Source organism: Protomyctophum bolini (genome assembly GCF_963924005.1).
Source record: "Protomyctophum bolini genome assembly, chromosome: 12".
NCBI classification, from domain to species: Eukaryota; Metazoa; Chordata; class Actinopteri; order Myctophiformes; family Myctophidae; genus Protomyctophum; species Protomyctophum bolini.
Window position 1 is genome coordinate 15535528 of NC_137873.1, and position 26515 is coordinate 15562042.

The window sequence follows — 26515 nt, forward strand, 5'->3', positions numbered from 1 at the left end:
GTTTCAGTTGATTTGAAGACAATGCGTGTGCGTGCGTGTCTCTCTGTCTGTCTGTCTGTCTGTCTGCAGGCAGGCAGGCAGGCAGGCAGGCAGGCAGGCAGGGAGGCAGGCAGGGAGGCAGGCAGGCAGGCAGGGAGGCAGGCAGGCAGGCAGGCAGGCAGGCAGGCAGGCAGGCAGGCAGGCAGGGAGGCAGGCTGACTTGGTCATACTCACACTACAGCACCACACAAAAGCATCAAAATGAGCAGATATACAAGCTTGAAACGTCGCGCGGAACGACACATTTTGAGCCTGTGAATCTGCTACTTTTGCCGTTTTTTTATGTGAATCCTGAAAAGTAACAGTTTTGGACATGAGGTTTCCACCTGACAAGAGACAATTTCTATCATTGTGGTATTTTACTTAACGTAAAAAATATTTTTTTAATCAGAGTATAGGCCTACTTCTTCCACCACTGAAAACATCTGAACCACATATCCCAGCATCCTCTAGGGAACACCAACTGTCTGAGGAAACCTGAATTTACTGTCTATCTGCTGTTCACAGACGATTGGAAACAACTGCAGCAAATTTATGGTTACAAAACAAAACGGCTGCTATTCAGAAGAAAACAACAATGGATGCATTGCTTAACGTCTCTCTCTCTCTGCCTGCACAGGAAGATGCTCAGTGTTCATTTAGTCATTTGTAAACTCCCAGGGTCATTTGGTTGCACTTGAACAATCTCTGAGTTATATTAACCACTTAAGCCCGACATACCATTGCTGTCAGGCAGGAACCTCTTATATCCATAATATTATGTTGATCACGTTTTGTGTGTGTTTTTTTTGTAAATTCACACACTACTTGATTTTTGGATATATGAGATTTCCACTCGACAGAGACGATATACGACAAGCTCACAAGCTTGTCGATGGAATATATGTGAACATTCTGCAGGCATGCAAACAGGCCCAAGGTGAAAAAGGTGACAGTGTGCGGGGCCAACGCTGTGCCGCGGGCAAAACCGCGGCGCAAATCTTTTAAGCGTTTATCGGTACTAAACCCACTTTGGGGGGGGGGGGGGGGTGTCATGGGGGACAGTATATACTACACTGTACTAGCCCTCCTCCCGGCCTGTGTGTCTGTGTGTTAGGCTGTGCAACAGTGACACTTGGTGGTGAACAAATGCTATAACGCTATGTTTCGTGCTCGGACACAGCCAGGGACCCAGGGACACAGCCAGGGACAGACCCAGTGACACAGGGGCAGCCAGGGACAGACCCAGTGACACAGGGACAGCCAGGGACAGACCCAGTGACACAGGGACACAGCCAGGGACACATCCAGGGACAGACCCAGTGACACAGGGACAGCCAGGGACAGACCCAGTGACACAGGGACAGCCAGGGACAGACCCAGTGACACAGCCAGGGACACATCCAGGGACAGACCCAGTGACACAGGGACAGCCAGGGACACAGGGACAGCCAGGGACAGACCCAGTGACACAGGGACACAGCCAGGGACACAGCCAGGGACAGACCCAGTGACACAGGGACACAGCCAGGGACAGACCCAGTGACACAGGGACAGCCAGGGACAGACCCAGTGACACAGGGACACAGCCAGGGACACAGCCAGGGACAGCCAGGGACAGACCCAGTGACACAGGGACACAGCCAGGGACAGACCCAGTGACACAGGGACAGCGAGGGACAGACCCAGTGACACAGGGACAGCCAGGGACAGACCCAGTGACACAGGGACACAGCCAGGGACACAGCCAGGGACAGACCCAGTGACACAGGGACACAGCCAGGGACACAGCCAGGGACAGCCAGGGACAGACCCAGTGACACAGGGACAGCCAGGGACAGACCTAGTGACACAGGGACAGCCAGGGACAGACCTAGTGACACAGGGACAGCCAGGGACAGACCCAATGACACAGTGACACAGCCAGGGACAGACCCAGTGACACAGGCACACAGCCAGGAACAGACCCAGTGACACAGGGACACAGGGACACCGCCAGGGACACAGGGACCCAGCCAGGGACAGACACAGGGACACATACTGTAGCTGTCTATAGTGTGGTTGAGTGGCTGCACCACTCAAAAATGACAGATGATTATTTACTAAATCAGTACAAATCTAGTCAGTATTGAGCAAGATGTTAACATTCATGTCCTGATAGTCATAGAACAATTAATTTACTCCAACAGGAGCACTAGCCCCTCGAGGAGCACTAGCCCCTCCTATATTCAGTAGATTTGTGTCCTAAATGCCATTGACAATGAATGAATTGTCATATATCGGCTATTTTTGTCCTACACAATCCTACACATTCATTGTCACAAAAATGACAATGAATGGATGATGTATGATGATAAGGGTCACTTCACACAGGTGTGATTTAAAGAAAGAAACTGGTCCAGCACTCACACTCCCATCTCAAAATCCCTTACAGTTACACTCTTCACATCATGTAAAATAGAAAATTATATTCACTGGCAAAATAATGAATTATAATACAAATAAAATGTTTTGGGATGGTTTAGTCAACAGGGTCAGTTTACTTCATTATTTTAGCCTTAGTCAATTTAAGACATGTAGAGTAACATCCTCTCCTTATTCAACAGTTGAGCTGCATGTTTTCGTTTTTAATATATCCATTTAGTATAAGCCCTGGCACGCACGCACGCACGCACGCACACACACACACACACACACACACACACACACACACACACACACACACACACACACACACACACACACACACACACACACACACGCGCGCGCGCGTGCTTTATTTATTTACTCATACGCATGCATGCACACACACGAGCACACAGACAGACACACACACACACACACACACACAGCGAGAGAAACTGACACCGGCGCGTCCACACCACAGACAGTATAACGCAAAGTGCTAACGTTGCTAATGCTAACTGTAGCAGCTAAACTAATGGATCGACTGGCGAGTCACAGACAGTGTGTCAAAATTCATGCCGAGTCCACACAAACAGGTTTTTTTTCCGCGGAGCGACCAGCGGCTGCGCACATCATGCCGCCCAGATGCAAGCAGAAATATCGCTCAGAATCATTAGTGACTCACGAGAGTAGTCTGTCAGATAATTCTCCGGGCAGCGAGCTCGGGCTTCACAGACCCCCTCACCCCCCCCAAACATTTTTTTAACGGATTTGCATGAATCACACAGGTCCTATATTTGGGATAAAAACGGCGATTTTCGCCGAAAAGCTACACTTTTGCATGTCTGATTCTGATTGAAACATTTATATTTTTTAGCAGTTTGTTTTATTTTGCGGTTCCCCCTTTACACAATTTTTGGTGTCACTTTTAAAAGTCACTATAGGCTGAAGAACAATATTTTTGCATCTGCCAAACCTCTGTTAGTTATGTTGGTGCGCGATCGTGCATTCCTTTTGTCTTCTTTGTCTTTTGTTTGGCTTAGCCTACACACCTGACTGGACTTCTTCTTCTTTCTTTTGTACAGTTCAACAAGGGTTGGAACTCTTCTCTCATCTTTGTTCTACAGTTTAGAAAATCTAAATTGTAGAACATTTTTGTTAATAAACCAAAATAGAGATGTCAGGTTTTCAAAATCATTCTAAAAACAAAGTTTCATCTCTGTCAGGTGGAACTTAACCTTTATGTCCAAAACGGTTACATTCAAAACACAAAAAGGTAGAATATGGAGATAAGAGGTCAAGCTCATCAGCGACAATTTCTGTTCTGTTGTGTTGTGTTACACTTGTCACTGTACAGACTATACTTGCAACCTAGCTTAATTCCACTACTGTCTTGAGTGTGAATGGATCTGGATCAAGCTGACAGTTAAAAGACTAAACGTAAATTCACTTCCCTGATCCTTTTATAAGTAAGACAAAAACAAATTGAATCCTTTTTTCAACCAGTCAACATAAGTCTACATAACATAGCCTACAGTAGCTCTGTTGTCTTAATGCTTTTTGTCTCAGAGATTTACTGCCGCTAGCATCTGTCGCTAAAGCTTAGCCACATATCCACACGGCATTGTGTTGTTTTCTTTGTCTCCATGGAGACAGCCTGGGCTAATTAGAAAGGGTAATTAGGTCAAGGACCCGGTGACAGCTGTCGTCGGTACGGGAGGTCAGTCATGCTAGCAATGCTATGCATGCTAGCTAGTATGTTAAGTAGTGGGTCAAGGTTAAAAACAAAGCCCACTTATATGCAGCTGAATGTCGACTGTCAGCTGTTAAAACTTCTGTTTGATGTACTATTACTTACAATGTAATGCAATACACAAGCTAACAGTTAGCACCACTGTATGTGAGTGGTTGTCAACCTGTGGGCCGGGGCCCACTGGTGGGCCTTGAGGATATAGCAAGTGGGCCCCCAAATAATTTGTAAATCCCTAAGATTGTAATATTAGGCTATACAAGTTGTCTTTGTCTCGTAGCGATACTAATATCACGGCGTGGATATTAGTCTCGTCCCTCTCAGCATTCGATTTTTCCATGCCATATTTGCATCACTTAGGCTGTGAAGTCCTCCCACAATTGAGAGGAGCCAGACTTAATTTGCCTGGGGCAATATGTATTGCAAAAGCAGATGAAGGCTGGCTACGCGAGGCTACATCTGACCACTATCGGCGGCCGTGTGAAATGGTCATTTAATGGTATTATCTTTATAGATATGAAATGTAATTCCTGGTCTGAACAGTTTTTAAGTCTTTGTAGATCAGTGTGGTTGAATATCAGAAGGCAGCTGTGTCATTAACGGATCAAAGCATCAAGCTTCACAAGGACAAAGATCGTTCCTCTCATGTAAATGTCTTTGACTACGTAAAACCCCTTTCCTCTGAAACCTAGCTATTCCTGAAAACAACAAAGCAGGATATGTGAATGCTTTTGATGATTTCTTTCTTCTTTTTTTTCAAGGACCCCCATAACTGTTGAGAGTATAGCCTACTCTCAGAGTTTCTGTAAAGGTCCCTGCAGACTGGTAGCGTTTTTCAGAACAACGGTGGAAAAACACTGAGAAAAACAAATGAAAAACACACCAGTATACTGGATTTGGAACCCCCTGGCTGCAGTAACCCAAAGGATCCCTATGGATCCCACTTTTAGAGAACGCTTTTAAATGAATGTGTTCTAATTCTGATTGTGATCTATCAGCTACTAAACTCCACCCATTTAGACTACAAAATGTGAACAAATTCCTGCTGTTGTTTTCTTTAGCATGCTGGCTGTGTTTACATTAAGTTAACGGGTGTATGTGATGGCGTGCATACATGTGTTTGCGTACGCACACGTGTGTGTGTGTGTGTGTGTGTGTGTGTGTGTGTGTGTGTGAACATAGCAGGTATGTCTGGCCTGGTTCCAGACACAACCTGTTTGCTGAACTCCTCCTGCACCTAGAATCACCTGCTCTTTGTCATTGTATAAATATTGTAACCTCTGAAATAAGAATGTCCCTCCAGTGGTTCTCAACCTGTGGGACGTGATTTAAAATTATTTCTTGCAGGGGGTTAGCTAAATTAATTCTGTTGCATAGAGCAACGTGCGCATGCACGCACACACACCTGGTTGACCCTTGACCTTACACAAAAACAACAGTGCTTTGTGCTGAGGAGTGGAGGTAACGCAACATCTGCCTGTCTGTCTGTTTCTCTATCTGTCTGTTTCTCTGTCTGTCTGTGTCTCAGCATTCCTGTCTTTTTCTCTGTCTGTCTGTTTCTCTGTCTGTCTGTCTGTTCGTCTGTCTGTTTCTCTGTCTGTCTGTTTCTCTGTCTGTCTGTCTGTTCGTCTGTCTGTTTCTCTGTCTGTCTGTGCCTCTACATTCCTGTCTGATTCTCTGTCTGTCTGTTTCTCTGTCTGTCTGTTCGTCTGTCTATTTCTCTGTCTGTCTGTCTGTTCGTCTGTCTGTTTCTCTGTCTGTCTGTGTCTCTGCATTCCTGTCTGTCTGTCTGTTTCTCTGTCTGTCTGTGTCTCTGCATTCCTGTCTGTCTGTCTGTTTCTCTGTCTGTCTGTTTCTCTGCATTCCTGTCTGCCTGTCTGTTTCTCTGTCTGTTTGTTTCTCTGCATTCCTGTCTGCCTGTCTGCCTGTCTGCCTGTCTGCCTGCCTGTCTGTCTGTCTGTGCATGAGAGACCACATTTCAGGCGATCCCCGCTTGGCCTGGGGAGATGTTGTACTTAACCCACTTAAACTCTTGATTTATTCAGTTGACTGGAGTTCCTCAGGGCTCTATACTAGCATCTTTTCTGTTTTTCTTTTGTTTTGTTAGTTTTTTGCTCTACACTAACATAGCCCATATTTACAAGCTTGTACTGTAGTTCGGCTATTTTCTGTGAAACCTTTCTCTGTGAATGACTGCTGGGGTTTAGCAGGTTAAGAGTTTCAGCCAGCGCTACAAAAATCAAAATTTAAATACATAATACATAAATATCAACACTTGACATACTCATAGTCTTATCCCAACTAAAACCAATACTTGTGGTGTATTTTGGGTCCATAGGTGACTCAAAGTGACATGAGAGAGCATGTTGACCCTTATCCCATCTGTCTCTGTGTGTTGTGACAACACAGAGAGGTGATCAGGTGGAACCAGAGAGGATTGTGGGGCATTTGTGCTTCTCCTCTGCAGCTGATCCTAACTTATATGAAGAGTCCTTTCTAGACCCTGAGGCGACTGAGAGGATACATTATAAAGACATTAAAACAATAAAAAAAGAAAGGACCACAACAACTCTGAGAATGTTCAAATGGAACCAAATGGACCATTTGGTTCCATTTGAACACTCTAGGAGTTAAGGGGGTCCTTACAAATAAAACATTTTGAGAACCACTAGTACTAGTTGGCCTCCTAATCCCATAGTGTCATAGTAAATCAGTGTCATGAAGAAAGCGTGGAGACTTCAGTAATTGGGTATGATCAAAAAAAGAACATGGTGTGTAAAATAGAAAATAGAAATCTTTGCCACAGACACATTTTGTCCGTCTATACGGACACATTGATTGATGATTTCAGCCTACTTCTTTTTACACCCATAAACCTGTGATGGGACAATAAAGTTGAGTTGGCTCATGTCTCTTACTTGTCCATAGTCGGTGTGGAAGACCACGACTCCTCCGTTGCAGGACGTTACGGTGCTGGGAAGATATTGGTGCTCCTCACGCAGCCACACCCTCTCCCCCTGACGAGAGATAAGAAATGCACTTAATATATGGATGTTACAGCATGCATGCAGCGTGTGAGAACATCTCATGTGTTGGATTCAGGTATCTGGTGTGTGTTGTCAAGTCCTCTCTTGTCTTGTAGATGCAAACAACTCTCAGATATCAGCATTGAATTTGTGAGACGGATAGTGAGTTTTTATTAACCTAGTTAATATAGTGCAGGACCTACAACATCAAATCTGAACCACAAAAAATAAGCTAGATTCACATTTGTTTGCAACCTCCAACACATTCACATGATGTTGATTCCCTTACTCTATTCACACATACTGCTATTTGATGTCACTTATAGGTAAAACAACACTACACAAGCATTTTGTCTCTGTTGGGTGGAAAACTCCCATAATGTGCAAAACTGTTACTTTTTACGCTTCTAATTTTAAGTATCAAAAGTATAGGAGATCGACATCCTCGAGCTTGTGCATCAGCTACTGTTGATGCTTTTTTGTGACACTGTAGTGTGATCAAGTAGGGTGTTCATTTACGATAAAACGCAAAAAGTTAAAATATGGATATGAGAGGTTTCTGACAGCAACAGTATACGACTCTGAAGACACACAACCATGTAACACCTCAAGGAAACAACTTGATGATACAGGAAAAACTTTTTCACAACAGCAGTGCAATGTTACATCTTTCACAGGTCTTAATTTATATTTTGTCCATGTCCTGAAAAGTAACAGCTTTTGGACATACGAGGTATGTCACCAGGCAGGGACGGTATATCTAATACCGGAGAGTAAACGACCACTTTTCCACGCCCGGTTTGCGTAACAGAACCTGGGAAAGACCTTGAGAATATGAACGGTTTCCATGTAAGCACACTACCAAACATAGGCCTTTTTAAGCCCTTTTACATACATGCTTATTATCCCATCGCTGGCTGATAATTAATAGCTTCTGACACACAGCTGCATTCCCCATCACCGGAACGGTCTCCATGGCAGCGGCATGATGATCGCCACGGCGGCGACCTTTCCCCCTGACCAATGGGGTCACAGCTGTGTGTACGTACTGGAGGTGTCGCATTACAGGGGAGGTGTTTGAGCCAGTGTTGCCAAGTCTGCTTATTATGAGCGACTTTGGTCTTGTTTTATTTCTGTACAGTCGCTTGTAAATATTGGTAGTGGTGGGTTGTATCATTTTGCAAATGTTGTTTAATCGAGAGGTTTTCAGACATTTTCATGTCAAGGAGCCTATGCTTTTGTTGCCGGACCCCCATCTGAAAACAATTCCAACAGATTAGAACAATTTAGGCATTTAGCAGACGCTCTTAATCCAGATCGATGCAAGGCACCAACCTGCTCATCAGGAGCAACCAAAGGGGTTCAGAGTCTTGCTCAAGGGCACTTTCACACAAACTCAGGGGGAGCCCGGGATCAAACTGGGAACCTTCCATTCCCAACCGGCAACTCTACCTCTGAGCCACAGGCGCCCCGTTGTGTGACCATGTCACTATGCAGCCCATTTGATTGCTTATTCTCCTCGTTTCTCTCCCAAACAAATCTGGCAACAGTGTGTCTGAGCAGACAGTATGTGTGGTTTATGGTGGTAGTCCAGTACCTGCCTGTAGACCTTCTCGCAATTTGGTGTTGGGGGAATTTCTCACTTGAACTGAGTCAATGGGTCCCTAGACATGAAAAATCAACGAGGTGCTCGTCCGCCATAGTGCCACGAATGGCGTAATGGCCACATCAAAAATGGCCGCCATCGGCTATGATGAAAATCCAACCTTTTTGTTTTTTAGTGTTTAAACACATGTAATACATTAATTTTGACTAATTGTGTTGTGTGGAATTCATTTCTGATATTGTTTTGATGATTTGGGGTGATTTTGACCTTGAAAGGTCATAGTCAAGGTAATTTTGCTATTCCACAGACCTTGGCCATAACTTGTCCATTTTTAGGAGTAAGAACAGGAATACAATAAGTCTATTTCAACTAAATCTGACTCTTAAAATTAATTTCTGATATTGTTTTGACCATTATCATCCTGTCATTTAATTATTGATGTTAATGTCTTTTTTCAATAATTCGATTATGATTCTTTAGTCGCTTTTATTATATATTTTCTTGATTTGTTTTCTTTACATAAACAAAATACATGGGCATGAGAAAAACAACAACAGCACCATATGTGCTGTGTGAATAAGCCCATTGTACAAAAGACTGTCCATGGCCCAAATGAGCCAATTCATTGCTATGCTATTGCCAGCCTAAGCTTGATTTGGGAAATCCCCCACACCTGCAATTTGATTAGCTAGTCAGACCACTTCTCACAGTCATTTTGCACTCTTCAGTCATTCTCCACAGACTTAACAGAAGCAGGTCCAAAGCAATTATTTCTTTCAGTTGTTGCCATAGAACATTTAACTTTGGTCACATATGGCAGAGCATGGCTAAATCCATGGTCATGTATTATCTGTCAAAATAATTAATTCAGGGACTACATAAATATTGTCAAAACATTTCTCCCATGCTGAAGTGAAGTGAGTCTCTTATTTTTCTCAGGTGTTTCTAAACTCTTCATCTCACATTTTTACTTCACACATATTGATCACCATGGAACACTCTAAAATACCCTCAAGCACAAATTTGGTTGTTTCAATGGCAGAGGATGAGGTATATAATCCAACGGTATGCATTATCTGTCAAGAAGATAACAAAGTGCCTGTAACCAGTGAAAAGACTGGACGTAAGAGAATCAAACAAGCGGCTAAAATCCGTAACGATATAGTTGCAAAGCGGATCAAAATTGTGATGGGGGATAATGTGGAGGATGATAATAGCATGTTTTTTTACCACAATACAAACACATGCTACAAGACATACACACATTCTGGAAAACTTAAATCAATTGAGATGAAAAGTGACGAAGAATGTAATTTTTGTGAGACTAAAGAGGAGGCTTCCACAAGCATTAAATTCAGGACAACTCTACGGAATAGTATTACACCATGTGCACCTCCAAGCTGTGACAAGGATCCAAAAACATTGCCGTGTGTTATATGTGGATTCATGGAACACAAAAAATGTCGTGACAAATATCGAATTTGCGAGTATGATAGTGCGAAGAAACTCATTGATGCTGCAAAGCACAACCAAGATGCAGTTTTTACAAGAATTGCAGACCGGCTGAAGGATGACGAGGATAGTTCAGTTAAATCAGTCATCTCAGCCGACTTACTTTGCCACAATCTCTGTCGCCAGAATTACATGCGAATATATGAACGTGGAATAAAAGCCCAACCACTAGAGAAACTCACTATCAGCAACATGAAGCGTGTGCTGTTCACTCGTGCTCTCCCATATATTGACACACTTTTGGCAAAGGGAGAGTGTTGCACTATGACTGATATTGTAGAGTTTGCATTGAGCCTCTTGGAAGAAGGCGAGGTGCTTCCAAGTACCTTCCAGACCCGTGATATGAAACAGCTGATCCTCGATCACTATGGAGAATTGGTCACAATGGCTCAAAACAAGTCTGAATCTGACATTTTCTTTTCATCCGACATCAATGCTGCTGACTTGGCCATCAAGCTGAAGAATCAGGACATAATGAAAGAAGCAGGCATCAAGTTGAGAGAAGCACTATTAGACATTGATTTTGGTCTGCAAGACAGCTTCTGTGACAGTACTGACTTGAAGGCATCATGGGAGAAAACAATGATGCCAGCACCTCTTCTTACATTCTTAGCAGCTTTGTTCAAGGTCCCCAAGCACAAGCTCTTCCGTAGCACTGCAAGAGACCTAGAGGAGCTTCTCCAGCCACTACATGAGGAAGAAAATCAGCTAGCAGAGGAACTGTTGCCACCACAGAAACAGCCCACTCATGGAGAAGAGCCTCATCAGGAAGAGGAGGTGAACTGGGTGAGAGATTGCAAGAGTACACAGCTGCACTGTCTCTTCCAAATACTTGTGTATAACATTCATAGTGGAATGAAGCGAACGCCATTGCATATGATGCTTGGCCATGCCCTTTATGAAAGAGATCGCAGCAAGAGCCTTCTCACAGCCTTCAACAGGATCGGTTCATGTTCGAGCTACCAGACCATCAGATCTGCCCGAAGTCTTCTTGCTAGCTATGCTGTGAAATGCTCTGAAGATGGAGAGACACCCATACCAAGTACTTTTACAAGGGAGGATTATACTATGGCAGGCATGGACAACTCGGATTATGCTGATAAATCATCACTCTCTGGCACAGAGAGTTCACACTACGCAGCATTAGTACTGTTCCAAGACGCCACAGTGAGCAGACCCCTTCATAAGCCTCCAGTGTCAAGCACAGGAATATGCCATGCTGATCAAATTTTGCGGAAAAAGTTGCCATGTCAAGAGGTACCTCCCCATGCCAAGCCCGTAGTTCGACCTGTCCTGCCACCAGACATGCTGCTGCACCCTGAAAACAAGCAAGCAACATTACTCAACATGCAAACTGCCCGAAGTGTATCTGCAAAGCGAGAATTCTTGATCAGTTTGATCCGCTGTGGTGCATTAGCACAAGACCCTCTGATATGGGCTGCTGTGCACACACTTGTCTCATCTGCTGTGGTGCCAATGATGCGTGTTGGCTTCCTCCCTGTCATACCAAGACCCATAACTGAGCGTGCTACCGTCAGGCATTGTCTCACCAACTTCCAGAGTGTTCGCAGGCAACTAAATCAGACATCAATGGCGATATGGTGTGATGAAGGTGTGTTCGCCCCAGCTGTAGATATTTACCTGCATGAGACAGAACAGTTCAAGGATCTTTTCCTCTGCATGGGCCCTTTCCATTGGACTCGTGTTCTGCTCAGATGCCAAGGAAAGCTGCTTCGAGGTTCTGGCCCGGATGACGCACTGGTTGAGTGTGCCGTGTTCGGACCTGGTGTGATAGAGTCAGTGTTAAACGGCAGCCATTATGTCCGGGCTCTAACTGGGATGCTGATTGTGGAGGATGTGATCAGGTCGCTCCAGTGGGAGATGTTCTGGCACCACAAGGACAAAGCTGCATATCCAGTACTAGCACAGTTAGAGGCACTGCACACTACGCTAGCTGCAAACCAAAGTTGCCCAGAGCAGTTTGAGGCCCTAATTGGACAAGTGGAGAAGTTGAATCAGGACTTTCTGGAGTTTGTAAAGGAGTGTGAGGCCAAGTCAGAGCTCTGCCAATTCTTTGGAGTTTGGCTGGAGATGGTGGCTGTCATCAAGAATGCTGTAGTCTCCGAAAGAGAAGGAAACTGGAATCTGCATGTGGCTACTGTCGAGGACTCTATACCAATCTTTACAGAATGTGACTCCATAAACTACCTGCGTCATGGCTCATGGTATCTTGAACAAATCAAGGTGCTAGAGTTCACACATCCTGAGCTCTACCGGCGCTTCTCTATAGGCCAGTGGGTTGTTCAGGATCGCCCAGGCTGGTTCTGTGCTGTAGGAGGTGACATGAAGGTTGAGCAGACCATTCAGCGAGTGTCGAAGGGTCCAGGGGGTCACTATGTAGTAGGAGCCACACGCAATGCAAATTCTGTAGCAGAGTTCGAGCTCCTGTTCCACGAGATTGGGTCAATCACCAATGTCCTCAACCTTCTCACAAATAACCACACCATGCAACACACAGAATGCCATCTGCAGCATGCACTAAGCACCACTCGCCGCCTTACTTTCAACCGGAATGTTGTGAAGCTGCTGGACTTTGTGCGAGAGCGTCAAAATCCATATTCAATGATGGTCAATGTGCCTGTGCCACTGCACAATCTGCTCACAAAGCAGGCTGTTGACCGAGGGGTCGCTCCACGCTTGCTCAACTGTCTCAAAAATGGGAAGACTGTCTACTGCTCATATAGACAGGAGAGGTTAGTGGAGAAGACCAAGAAAATGAGCACAACAATACCAAAGCGGAAGCTACCTCAGTTCAATGAGCAACCACATAAACCACCAACAACCATTCTGAAGGAGCAGAAGTTGGTCTCATCCAAAGACATGGCTGAGGCACATAGGAGTATGGACATTGCTAAGGAGCGGGGCATGGACATCAGACAGATACTTACTCATGATGTGCTCTCAGCATCTCCCTTGTTTGATGGTGACCTTCCAGCTCATGTCAACAAGTCAAAACTTGTCAGTGAGATTGAGCCTGAACTTGACCTCTCGCAATGGAGCCCAAAGTCTACTCTTGCCACTCATGTTGTGGTAGACTTCATGTCGAAAATGCGACAGATGCCACTAGCCCAATTCCCCACTTTAGGTGCTGTCATCAATACCATCATCAGGTCAACATCCTCCCTTTGCCAAGAGCCAGAGTGCATCCATATGATACTCGATTCTTACATTGAGATGTCTCTGAAAGAAGGGGAGCGCATGCGCCGCACAGACTCAAGAACAGGAATTGACATTGTTGGCATGAACAGAGACACACCTATCCCTCAGCAACTTGACAAATTCTGGGCGTCTGAGAAAAACAAGCGGAATCTCCAGCTGCTAGTTCGGGATATGGTGTGCAATCAAGCCTGTGGCAATGCTACCATCATTGTCAGCTCTGTTGTCTGTGATGATGAGGTGCTCCCAGCGAAAGGGGCTGGTGGTGAAGAGATCCCAGACCTCTTGAACTGGATTGAGGAGGCTGACACCAGATTGGTGGTGCATGTGGAGTGGGCTGTTCGTGTGAAGCAGAGCAAGAGAGTTGTCATCGTCTCCAATGATACAGACACCTTCGCATTACTGCTATACTATACCCCATACTTACAATCACTGGGGTTGAAGGAGATCTGGCAGCAGTATGGCACTGGTGAGAAGCGGCGCATGCTTCCACTGCATCAAGCAGTCTCTCGTCTTGGAGCACAACTAGCCAAGACAGTGATCAAGGCACATATCCTGACTGGAGAAGACTGCATGAGCAAGGTGGGGACCAAACATGCAGCTATGGCTTCTGAACCAGTTCAATATTTAACAAACTTTGGCGAGTCAGACACCTTAACAGAACAAGATGCAGCGTTGGCAGAGAAGTACTTGGTGCGTGTCTGGGCAGGGGCCAGGTCAAGTACAACTGCTGAGACGTTTGATGACCTCAGGGTGGAAAGCTATACCAGTGCCAGAGCTGGAATTGATGCTCTCCCTCCCACAAGTATTGTGATCAGAGGTCACATCCAACGAGGTGCTTTCCTGGTGCATAGGGCTTGCCACCTGCTTACGACAGCCAAGGAACCAGAGGAAAGACTAGAGCCAATGAAACATGGATGGGAGGAGCACTTTGGCACACTCCTGCCATCAAAATGTCTGAAGCCCTTGCCACCCAGTTTGCTCTCAGTATGCAAGTGTGCAGGTAAGTGTGACACTCGGCGATGTGGCTGCCGTGCTGCTGGAGTTCCGTGCATCATATTCTGCCATGGAAAACTGGACAATCCCTCATGTAAAAACCCATCACACTAACCTGCATGCACACATAGATGGTGCACTGTAAAAAAAATAAAAAAAATAAACAAAAAAAAAAAAAATAAAAAAATAAACAACAACAAAAAAACAAAAAAAAAAAGGGGGAGAAGACGACAGCCTCCACGTGGCCTCCCCTGCAAGTAACAAGAGATGGTGAAAGACCAGCTTGTGAAACCAATGTCATCGTCAAGCTGGCAGACCAAGGCATAAGATGTTGGAGGGTTGAGAGTCCACGCCAGGACGGGTGTCCATCCTGACAACCGACAACTCCTAAAAATGGCCAGGTTATGGCCACGGTCTTCGTTATAGCAAAATGACCTTGACCGTTCAAGGTCAAAATCACCCCAAATCATCAAAACAATATCAGAAATGAATTCCACACAACACAATTAGTCAAAATGGAGGTATTACATGTGTTTAAACACTAAAAAACAAAAAGGTTGGATTTTCATCATAGCCGATGGCGGCCATTTTTGATGTGGCCATTACGCCATTCGTGGCACTATGGCGGACGAGCACCTCGTTGATTTTTCATGTCTAGGGACCCATTGACTCAGTTCAAGTGAGAAATTCCCCCAACACCAAATTGCGAGAAGGTCTACAGGCAGGTACTGGACTATGGAGGGTTTTAGTGAGCGAGGACAATGTGGCGGAAGCAGTTCTTTTAAGCGTGGCTTTTTACTGTCTTTAGTTTCTGTTTGACCCAGATTATTTTTACTGTCTTTAAGGTTGCTACAGTATTTCACCTCCACACTGACCTATACTTCCAGTCTTCAACAGGGGGGTCTGGGACCCCTAGGTGGTCCTCAGAGTTACTACAGGGGGGGAGGGAGACACATCTTTGTGTTATACAGGAGTTTTGAGGGGCGCTAGCCCCTTCTATGTCCAGCTTTGTCTGTTTGTGTGAACACAAACACGATGGTTTGATTGGATGATCACCCCATAGCGATGATTTGATTGGCTGAGCAAAGTATATATTGAGGATAAAAATTAGGGCAGAAATTTGACGTCAAAAGTGATTGGCCGGAATGACATTTGTGATGATTTGATTGGCTGAGCACGGAATGTGATGTATGATGATAAGTCCGTCCTATGTATGTATACAAGCAACTTTACAGAATAACAAAGCCCAAAGCCCTTTCTGACTAATGAGGAGACTTGGCAACGCTGGACACACTCTTGAATGTAAACTTGAATGATTCCTACGTGTTGTTGCTGCTAGCGTGAACACAACATTATAATGCTTCTGCTCTGGACTTTGTCCATTTAATAAAAACTGTGCGAAGGCACTAATGGAACCAAATTAACCCTCACAGGTCCTTTATTTCCATGTGTGAGGCCCTGTGTGTGTGTGTGTGTGTGTGTGTGTGTGTGTGTGTGTGTGTGTGTGTGTGCGCGCGTGCGTGTGTGTGTGTGCGTGTGCGTGTGTGTGAGGCTTCAGATATGTCAAGGGTGTGTGTGTGTGTGTGTGTGTGTGTGTGTGTGGAACCAGGCTTCAGATATGTCAAGGGTGTGTGTGTGTGTGTGTGTGTGTGTGTGTGTGTGTGTGGAACCAGGCTTCAGATATGTCAAGGGTGTGTGTGTGTGTGTGTGTGTGGAACCAGGCTTCAGATATGTCAAGGGGGTGTGTGTGTGTGTGTGTGTGTGTCTCTATCATGGTTTAATCATGTTAAGTACATGGCCACATGTGCCCCTTTTCATTAGCGTGACAGGTTCAACCAATCTACCATAGTGTTGCCAGTGCCACTTTATGAACTCATGTATCTGCTGCTCTCGTGCTACATTATGTGTGTATACAACACATGTACTGTACAGTAGATATCTTGTTGTTTTAATGTAATGTGTTTGATTAATTTCTCCCCGTGCCCATTTTGTCTTCTTTCTTTCATTCTGGGAAACAACAAAATGCTGATGTTGAGTTCAGTTTACAGAGTTTGAATTGACTCACTTCTTTACACATGTGAACCAGACAATACAGTAACTGTTGTTGATTCTGATTTTGGTTCCATTTGTAGTAAATCTACAAGCCCACAAGACATTGCAACCCACTTGTAGATATGCTATAGTCACTATTTTAAAATACATATAGTTTTTTTTTAAATAACGATAAAAAAGGACCGGTTTGGGACATACAAGGTTTTCAGTTTTCACGACATGTTTCAGTACTGTTCAAAGTAATGAAATGCTGCCAGTCTCATAGATTGTGTGCGTAAGTGTGTGTGTGTGTGTGTGTGTGTGTGTGTGTGTGTGTGTGTGTGTGTGTGTGCGTGTGCGTGCGTGCGTGTGCGTGCGTTAACTACATGGCCACATGTGCCGCTGTTCATTAGCGTGACGGGTTAACGCTGATGGGAAAAACAAACGCTCCGTCTGAGGAGCAGCTGATTGGCTCACACCACGGGGGGGTGGGGCCTCGCACTCTATCCGAGCCAGAGCATAGGATTGAACTTTGACCCATATGGCCTTGATTTGTATGGAGGGAGGGAGAGAGAGAGAGAGAGAGAGAGAGAGAGAGAAGGAAGAGGTAGGTAGGGACAGACAGAAAGAAAAAAGAAAAGAAAAAGGGGTGCTTGGCTTTACAACCCTCCTTCCCCCTTGTTACATGTTGTCCCTCGTTACCACTGTACACACACACACACACACACACACACACACACACACACACACACACACACACACACACACACACACACACACACACACACACACACACACACACGTTAACATATAGCCGTCCTGCAGTGTCAGCAATAGATGAATGAATGGAGTGCGGTGTATTTCTAAAGCCCTGAGAAGTCTCCTCATGCTTCAAACGGAGCGAGGGACCACCGTGAGACCACCACCCTGGGACAGATACATCTGACCCACAGGAAGCTCATACAGGAAGGTCCTCTCCTCACCTACAGTATACCCAACCAACCACGTCGCACAACATCTGGTCTGCTTCCACTCTCTCACTCACACACATCTAATGAACCATCTTACCCCTAACCGGAACGCTAATAACCTCACTGAGGTAACCGCAGGATAAGGTTAGGAATAGGGTCAGGCATGGTCATGGATTTACTGAGGTTAAGTTTAGGAATAAGGTTAGGGTTAGGCATAGTTTTACTGAGGTTAAGGTTAGTGTAAGAGCCATGACCTAATGTCTTGCTGATTGACAGTGTCACTGCAGCTTGGTCAGTGTCTGGGCCAGCCCAGGTATTTAACCAGGCTCCTGATCAGGCACAGGTGTTGCCAGTGGCAGACGGCAGAGGCTAACAGTTTTATACTGTGTTCAGGAGGGCTGGTCCCCTGTGTTTGTTACCGTTTATTTCTTATTATTTTATCTGTATGTTGTATAGGAAAATGACTGATCAGTTTGTACTGGCACACGTAAGAGCTTCCACCTGGCCGTCGGCAACCAGTAGTGCCATTAAGTATAGGACTTTAGGCACTACAGTTAGGAATAAGGTTAGGTTTTGGCATATTTTAACTGAGGTTACATTTCAGAATACCTGGTGGCCGGCGTGGCTGCCATGCTAAAATGTGTCGCACTGCGACATGTTTTGAGCTTGTATGTAGATCGTCTATTTTTGCTACTTTTGCTTTGTGTGATTAGAATGAAGAATTAGAAGGACATTAATTATGGGGAAAAAAGTTAAAATACGTAAAAAGAGGTTTCTGCCCGACAGCATATTCAATGTGACCCTCTGGGGACCCCAGCCCTGATCTAGTTCTTCAAAATGTCAATACAGGCAATGATGGCAGAAAGTAGTACTATTACATACTACTAAGTTGGCTCTTAGTAGGCCAACTGGAGTTGAGTATTTTGTCCACCACTGGACAACACAAAGGCAGAAAGCAGATGCCTCATTCCTGTGTGTGTGTGTGTGTGTGTGTGTGTGTGTGTGTGTGTGTGTGTGTGTGTGTGTGTGTGTGTGTGTGTGTGTGTGTGTGTGTGTGACGTGTGTGTGTGTGTGTGTGTGTGTGTGCGTGTGCGTGAGACATCGCATTCCTGACGTGCAGAAACCATAACAGGATAATATGATGCTTGTTTTAAGATCGGGGGGCTTGGATCGCCCAAACCCCCTCCATCTCTCTCTCTCTCTCTCTCTCTCTCTGGCAGTGGTGGAATGTAGCCGAGTACTCTGTACAAATTCCAGGTATTCTTTGCATCACTCGAGCATTCCATTTATGTTATACTTCACACTACAACGTAGAGGCATATATTGTGCTTTTTACTACAAGAAAACATACATTGACCAATAATGCTGTATATTTATACTTGTTCTATTTGTCTATTTTATGCAAGCTCACAATGTGCATTTTCTGTGATTTTTCCCCCGCAATACATATTCTGGGGCTTGTGCTTAAGCAAAAAGAAAGAGTTTCTTCCACCAGTGCTCTGATGAGGGGAGGGGGTGAGGGTGGTGAGGGGTGAGGCAGGTCGTTCGACACACTCTCGGGGGTCTTTCTGTGCCACAGAAGGCCTCCAAGGCGTCCCGCTATTAAAGAGCATTACGCCCGTTCCGCCCCTTTCTGGGTCCCCTTTGTGACCAGCGTGTGCCACGCCGCGCTCGCTCGCCCATGCCGACAAGCACACACACACACACACACACACACACACACACACACACACACACCGAGAGAGAGAGAGAGAGAGAGAGAGAGATCTACACCTCCCCCTTCTCCATTTCTCCTCACCCGAGGTCTCTAACCCCTTGGCTCCGAGCCAAAAGACCTTTGAATCACTTCCTTTCCCCTTTCCCCTCTCTCTCTCTCTCTCTCTCTCTCTCTCTGAAGTATTACACATATTTAAAGTACCAAATGCAAAATCTTCCAAAAACAACTGCAGATCTACAAACTCAGTGTGCCGTCATGTGGCACGTTGTGACCTCACAATTGCTCCAGTGTCTTCTCTAAATACCTCACAATTACTCGAGTACATTTATTACAATTTAGTTACTTTACGTCTCTCTCTCTCTCTCTCTCTCTCACTCATTGGCACTTGACTGCATGCCCCAGGCCCAGACCAGACAATTAATGACATCACAAATTTGTATATTCAAATAGTTAAAAAGAGGAGAGGCAGATATGACAGCCAGACCTAACTGTGTATAGAGAGATACAAGATGAGAGAGAGAGGGAGAGAGAGAGAGAGTCATGACAAGATAAGCGAACCAGACACAGAAACCTGTTGTGTGCGTTCCAGATAAACACAGCTTTACTGTTTAGCAGTGGTCATCATAGGCAGATTATGAGACAATGGGCCAAGTTAAACGTCCTGCTATGAATCACAACACATTAAACATTTTCAACAGCAAGAGGTTATACAGTACAGCGCACATCCAGCGCTGGAAGAAGTGCCGACAAAAGTCCACGATGAAGAAATTATCTGTTAATCCTGCAAGCCCCGGATATATTTCTAATTGCAAAAAATATATTTCAAGAATTACTACTACTTTGTACTACTAGTAGGCCTACTTTGCAGAGGAAAATATGTATAAAAAAAAGTGTTATGCAAAAAAATATATTATATAAATGTAAAAAATATAAATATAAATGTTGCCCAAAAGCATCGCTGGGGCCTGCAGGCTAAAAGAAATGTCTGGTGTTCAAACTTCACTCGAGTAAGAGTACAAGTATTGATATCAAACATACTTTCTCTACTAGAGAAATGTAGAGACAGTGTATTGCCTCAGTAAAGTAGGATCACAGGTAAACCAAACACCTAACATCAGTCTAAACTTCTAAAGTAAACCATGGGCCTTCAACCGGGGGTCCGGGACTCCTAGGTGGTACTGTCTACACGGTGTGATAGAAACCCCTTTTTATATTAACCACTTGAACCCGATAATTGCTGATCTAAGCCTACACAATGCCTGCGCTGGGAGGCATTGTGAGCTTGTAGATCGGCTATTTCCGGCAACGAGGTTTGGTCAAGAGGGGAACATTGAGCCAAGTACAGAGCCAAATGTCTGAAAATTCATTCATGGATAAATGTTGCCGACATGAATCGAACATATTTAATGTAAAAGATCATATGTAAACAAATAAAACACAAAACATTAATTTCCACAACACTGATGACATACTGTCAAACAACTCTATCTATGAAATCTATGGAGACAGTTTTTGTACAATATGTAGTGGGGTGGTCCCTGCTTCATCTCTCTCAGCTAAGGGGTCTGTGGACCGAAAATCATTGAAGACTGGAAAGCAATATAGTGTGATGATGTTAATCCATTTGCCCTAGCAAGTGATACAGTGCGCATCGAGAAAAGATGAGAACATTCGACTCTCATTTTCTGTTTTACTGCGCATGTGTCAAAGTCACAGAGAACAGGAAAAATCGCACCTGTACGAACTAAGCGGTGCTGTGCGCGTGTGTGTGTGTGCGCTTAGTGTGAACGGCCCGGCATCTGCAGGGGTCAATTGGTCGTAAGGGGTCAATAGGTCCTATTCTAGACAGACAAAGAGACATACATAGCCATTTAAAGGAGCGGTGTGCACTGCTCAAAAACACAGGATATGTTTTGCGACGTCTGCATCACAGGTCAGCCACGGTGACAGTGCAGGATATTGGCTGTTTAGTTGAAGTTAAGTCAACATGCAGAGAGTTCTGGTGGATCACCACCAGATGCAGCAGCGAAAAGTACTTAAGACTGTACTTACAGTATGTACAATTCTGAGATATTTGTACTTTACTTTAGTAAGTCAAATTATCTGTACTTCACTACATTTCAGAGGCAAATATTGCAATTGTACTCCACTACAACTATTTGACAACTTTAGTTACTAGTTACTTTGTAGATTTTCATTATTATTACAACGAGTTTTGAACGTACTGTACTTAGTTTAACCTTTTGCATTTTTGTTTTACTTGCATCATACTACAGCGTCACACAAACACATAAAAAGTAGCAGATCCACATGCTCGAAAGGTGCCCAATCTCCTACTTTTGATGCTTTTGAATTTGAATCCTGCAATGGAAACAAGTCCTCTGGACTTTTTTCTGTTATCGAAAGCCTCGATGTCTTTACAAGTTTACATTACTGAATAAGTAAGAATTCAATCAAGCAATAATTAAAAAAACACACAGTTTTGGACATATGAGGTTTCCACCCGACAGAGACGATATGAAGGGTTTGAGTGTGACGTTTGGTCGTATCACATTACATCACATCCCTACTGCTCCACTCAGTGAGATGTCTGTGTGTGTGCGTGCGTGCACGACGTGTGCGTGTACATCTCCAGAGACTGACTCTTCAAAAACCAAACCCTGACGTCAAGCAGTCACAAACCCAAACAACACTGACACACGTCCAATCTCCTGACCTTCAAAACCACTCAGAGGGGGGAAAGAAACCTTCCTCTCCTCGAATAACATTTCTCATACTATTTAGCCCTGGACTAAATAGTCAACAGGGGGTCCTCAAAAGTGTGATTTATTTTTACATGAACCACTCTCTATACACTATCTACACTGGGGGAACCATTCACCAAAAATAGTGTGACTGTTACATTGGCTCACATGCCAGTGCCATCTACATCTTCCTAATCTCTAAGTCTGTTGTGATTGGGAGACTTGGACAAAAATCTGCCTAATGATGATGTTACTAGTGGACGGGTTTCTGAACTGTCCACAGTCCTCCTATGAGACACAGTAGGATTTTTGTTTGCTATTTTATCATGATTATATATATGTGAGGACCAATTATATGAAGATAGGTTGAAAAGTGGTGAAGTGGTCCTTTAAGTGTTACATGTGGGAGTGGGAGATGGAAAGAAAATGTGGTGCTACAAATAGTAAGTCTGATAGCAGGTAAACAAAGAACCTGGCATCTGACTAAACAACATGCCATCTGCTATTTGGGGTGTGAGTAACCAGCACGCAACTGAGTATACATCAGGCATAACCCCAACCCTAACTTCAACTGAGTATACTGTACATCAGGCATAACCCCAAATCCTAAATGGAATTTACAAATTACTAATCCTAATCCTAAATATTTAAATATTTTTCTAATTGTCAGCTGAACTCCCCGGATCTTTTCTTTTTTTAATCCATAAAATAAATTGTCCTCGCAATGTCTATTTCTCAAAATGTTACTATAGTTGTGGGGATATTCTCACAGACACACACACACACACACACACACACACACACACACACACACACACACACAGGCTATATTGATGCGCCAGTCAATGGTTACGATAGACACAATGTTCTGTCTGTTACACACAGGAAGTGGAATCTGTCATCAGCGACAGCTGCTCATTCTTCTGTACCTCTATACCCCCCATGGGTCCCACAATGCATAGTGCCCCACCCTACTGCCCCCAGCCCCCCCTCACTCGCACGCACGTGCACACACACACACACACACACACACACACACACACACACACACACACACACACACACACACACACACACACACACACACACACACACACACACACACACACACACACACACACACAAACTCCTAGCACCTACTCCCCCCAGCACCCCTATAAACTCCTTTTTCCTCATGTTGTGTTTATGCTAGGTCCATAAATTGTTTACCTGATATCCTACAGTTTCACATGTACAGCATGTTACAGTATGTAGACGTGCATGCTCGCAATACTGCCACGCGGCACAGTACAGCTCGTGCTTAAAGGGGTCAGGGTTAACACATGTTATGTCCTCTTATGTATAGTAAGAGAACAGTGTCTGTGTGTGTGTGTGTGTGTGTGTGTGTGTGTGTGTGTAGACACAACTGCCACTGTATTCTTCAGCATGACCAGCAGTATTCTGCCCGGCAACTGCTGCTGACATGAATAACATCTGTACATACAAGTGTCAGTGTGTGTGTGTGTGTGTGTGTGTGTGTGTGTGTGCGTGTGTGTGTGCGTGTGCGTGTGTCTGTCCGTTTGAGCTGCTACAGAAAAATGTGCGTGACCTTTTTTGTGATAATTTAGGGAATACTATAGGTTTTTTGTATTCGTTTTAATCAGTGCTTCTCTTGTGAGTTCATTTTGAATAATAAGCAGCATCTGGTATAGAAAGTCCCGGGGACAGTGGTCGCAAATTAGCATAGCCTAGAAACTCATTGTTTTCTTTGTTACATCATACATAAAATAAAATAAATAACTCTGATCGAGCGTACAAATGTACAATCTCAGAGTTACAAATCAGTAAGGGTCCATTTTGGTTCCATTTGTTGTTTTGTACACTACATTGCAAAAATAACAAGGAGCATTTGACTGTGTCAGAAGTCATGTTCGCGCTCATCATAGTCGTCTCCTCCTGTCGAGAAAGAGGAAGCTCGTCAGACTAATTAGTAGTGTGATGGAAGAAAAGCCGTGAAGATGAATGTCAAAACAACACAAAAAGTGGCGGTTTCACATGACTGAAAGTGGAAATGACATGTTTTAGTTTCACAGGGCTCAGATGCACCAAATCATCCTTCAGAGTTCACATGTTTAGTCTTTGAAATAAGTTGTTGCTTCACCCTTTTAATTAATGTGTTGACATGAGAGAGTGAGAGAGACAGAGACAGAGAGAGGGTTATGTTGTTATTGATATGAAATCTAAACGTGTGCCGCTGTGAAGGTCTACCCTCTCCTCCCCGAGGTTGAATTCTACTGGGCGTTGAGAGAGCCAATCAAATTCAAAAGCCACATGAACGCTCGCCGCCAGTGACAAAGTCAGCCAGACGCTTGTTTTCATTGAAACCCAGCCGTTAAAAAAAAGAAAGAAAGGGGGAAAAAATCCTGTTCTTTCCCTCTAAAAGTTAATGATTAATCAGTTCAACGGGTCAACCTGGTCTTATCTCTCTAGTAAAGCTGTCAGACAAAACTAAAACAAAGCCCTGATAACTGCAGAGCATTAATGTGACCCAGCAATGGAAAAAACCTTGATGTTCTCTAAATGACATCTTTCACTGAGATACGTGTGACGTCTGCATTTCCCTCACGCCTGTCAAAAGACGGCGTAGTTCCCTCGTTCACATAATAGGCTTACATTGATAGCACAAAACGGCACATCCACAGGCACATCCACAGGCACATCCACGGACATACATTTTTCCAAAACTGTTACTTTTCAGAATTAAAATTAAATTTTCATTCATTGTAAGAGTAGCAGAGCTCTACATCTCAAGCTGCGTTTCAAGCTTGCAAATATGTTACTTTTGATGCTTTTGTGTAATTCTGTAGAGTGAACAAATAGGGAATTAATGTATGGAAAAAACTAAAAAAAAAAAAGTTCCTGCCCGACAGCAACGATAAGCTGTATTATGAAAGATAAGGCACAGAAACATGTCATCTTATCTTACATCTACTACTAAAGTATTTAATCATCAATGTGTTCCGTTCAAAGTTGATTTATGACAGCACGAAGTTCCACGAACCCATCTCAACACAGTTAGGGTCTTCTAACTAAACGTAGCACTTGTCTGCGTGGGCAGAACATCTCTGCTTGTTTGTTGTCTGTGATGTTTGAGGAGACAAGATGATTGGGGACGTGGGACACTGTCCAAACAAGCGGTGGAAGGTACCTAAAATATATTTACTTAAGTCAAACGTACTTCGTCCGACCACTGGCCGTCTGTTATGTGTGTGGAGACAAGATGATTGGGGGGATGTGGGACATTTCCACAAACAAGCAGGAGCAAAACATAACGCGCTCCGCACAGCAGCGGAAAGAAAAGTAACTAAGTACATGTATTTTAGTTAAGTTTCCACCATTGAAGTGGGGATGTTGTCCAAAAGCAGCAGAAGCAAACATAACATGTTCCACAGCAGGGGCTGGCTGTACCGAGCAGGACGCAAATTCACACTGTGCATATTGATAATGTCTTACAAAAAGAAGGCAACTGCATTACAATGTTGATGTATTTTTACTTTGTGTCTCTGCAGGTGGCTACTGTATAATAATATAGCCATCTCTATACAAGGGGATGAACTGTACATGTGTTTGTATGTGTATACTGTGTGTGTGTGTGTGTGTGTGTGTGTGTGTGTGTGTGTGTGTGTGTGTGTGTGTGTGTGTGTGTGTGTGTGTGTGTGTGTCTGTGTGTCTCTGTGTGTGTGTGTGTGTGTGTGTGTGTGTCACACAGACACACACACAAGGCAGTGCAAGAACACAACATGATCCCGTGTGATTACTGCGATTTAAAACACGATGGAAAGAAAGCCTGAGGAAGTGTTTCAATGGGAAAATGCACGCATGCACACACCCACACGCACACCCTCAATAGTCAATGAAAGTACACACATCATAGTGACTGACAGCACAATAATGCGCTGTCAAGTGTTTTATTGTGAAAGTCTTGTTTGAGAGGAAACAAACTGACCTCGAACCTTTAACCCCTGGCAGGGTGTCTCAACCAATCAACACAGAGCAGCAGACCCCCCAAAAAGGGCTGTTTGATTCAAATGAGTGTGAGTGTGAGTGTGAGTGTGTGTGTGCGTGCGTGCGTGCGTGTGTGTGTGCTTGCACATGTTGATGAGGGGAGCAGCTATGGGAACTGATTCTATTTACTTTTAGAGACATGTGGGAAAGACACACACACACACACACACACACACACACACACACACACACACACACACACACACAAATAGGTTAATGACCTGTTTGTTTAATGTTTGTCCACTCCCACCACCTCTAAGGGACAGTTTACTTGGAACACGTGGAAACCACCCACCGTTCCCATCATGCAACACTCCCACAACCTGAACCAGTTCAAACACTGGATCTTTGAACTGCACTCAAATAACTAACTTTTTATTTACAAAGTGTGTTGGAACTAATGCATTTCACACAGATTTACTGACTTCCTAACTCAAACAAAACCGTTTATTTAGTTATTTATTCATCATAAGTGCCC

At 44.2% G+C, this 26515-nt stretch overlaps 1 protein-coding gene across 1 annotated transcript in view; it reads right to left on the reverse strand.

Annotated features, from left to right (window-relative positions):
- myo10 (myosin X) overlaps window positions 1-26515 on the reverse strand; it is a 158221-nt gene that overhangs the window by 100550 nt on the left and 31156 nt on the right. Inside the window, exon 2 of the mRNA XM_080777446.1 lies at window positions 7093-7191. Within this exon, the coding sequence (XP_080633572.1) occupies window positions 7093-7191 (99 nt within the window). The remainder of the gene's footprint in view (window positions 1-7092; window positions 7192-26515) is intronic.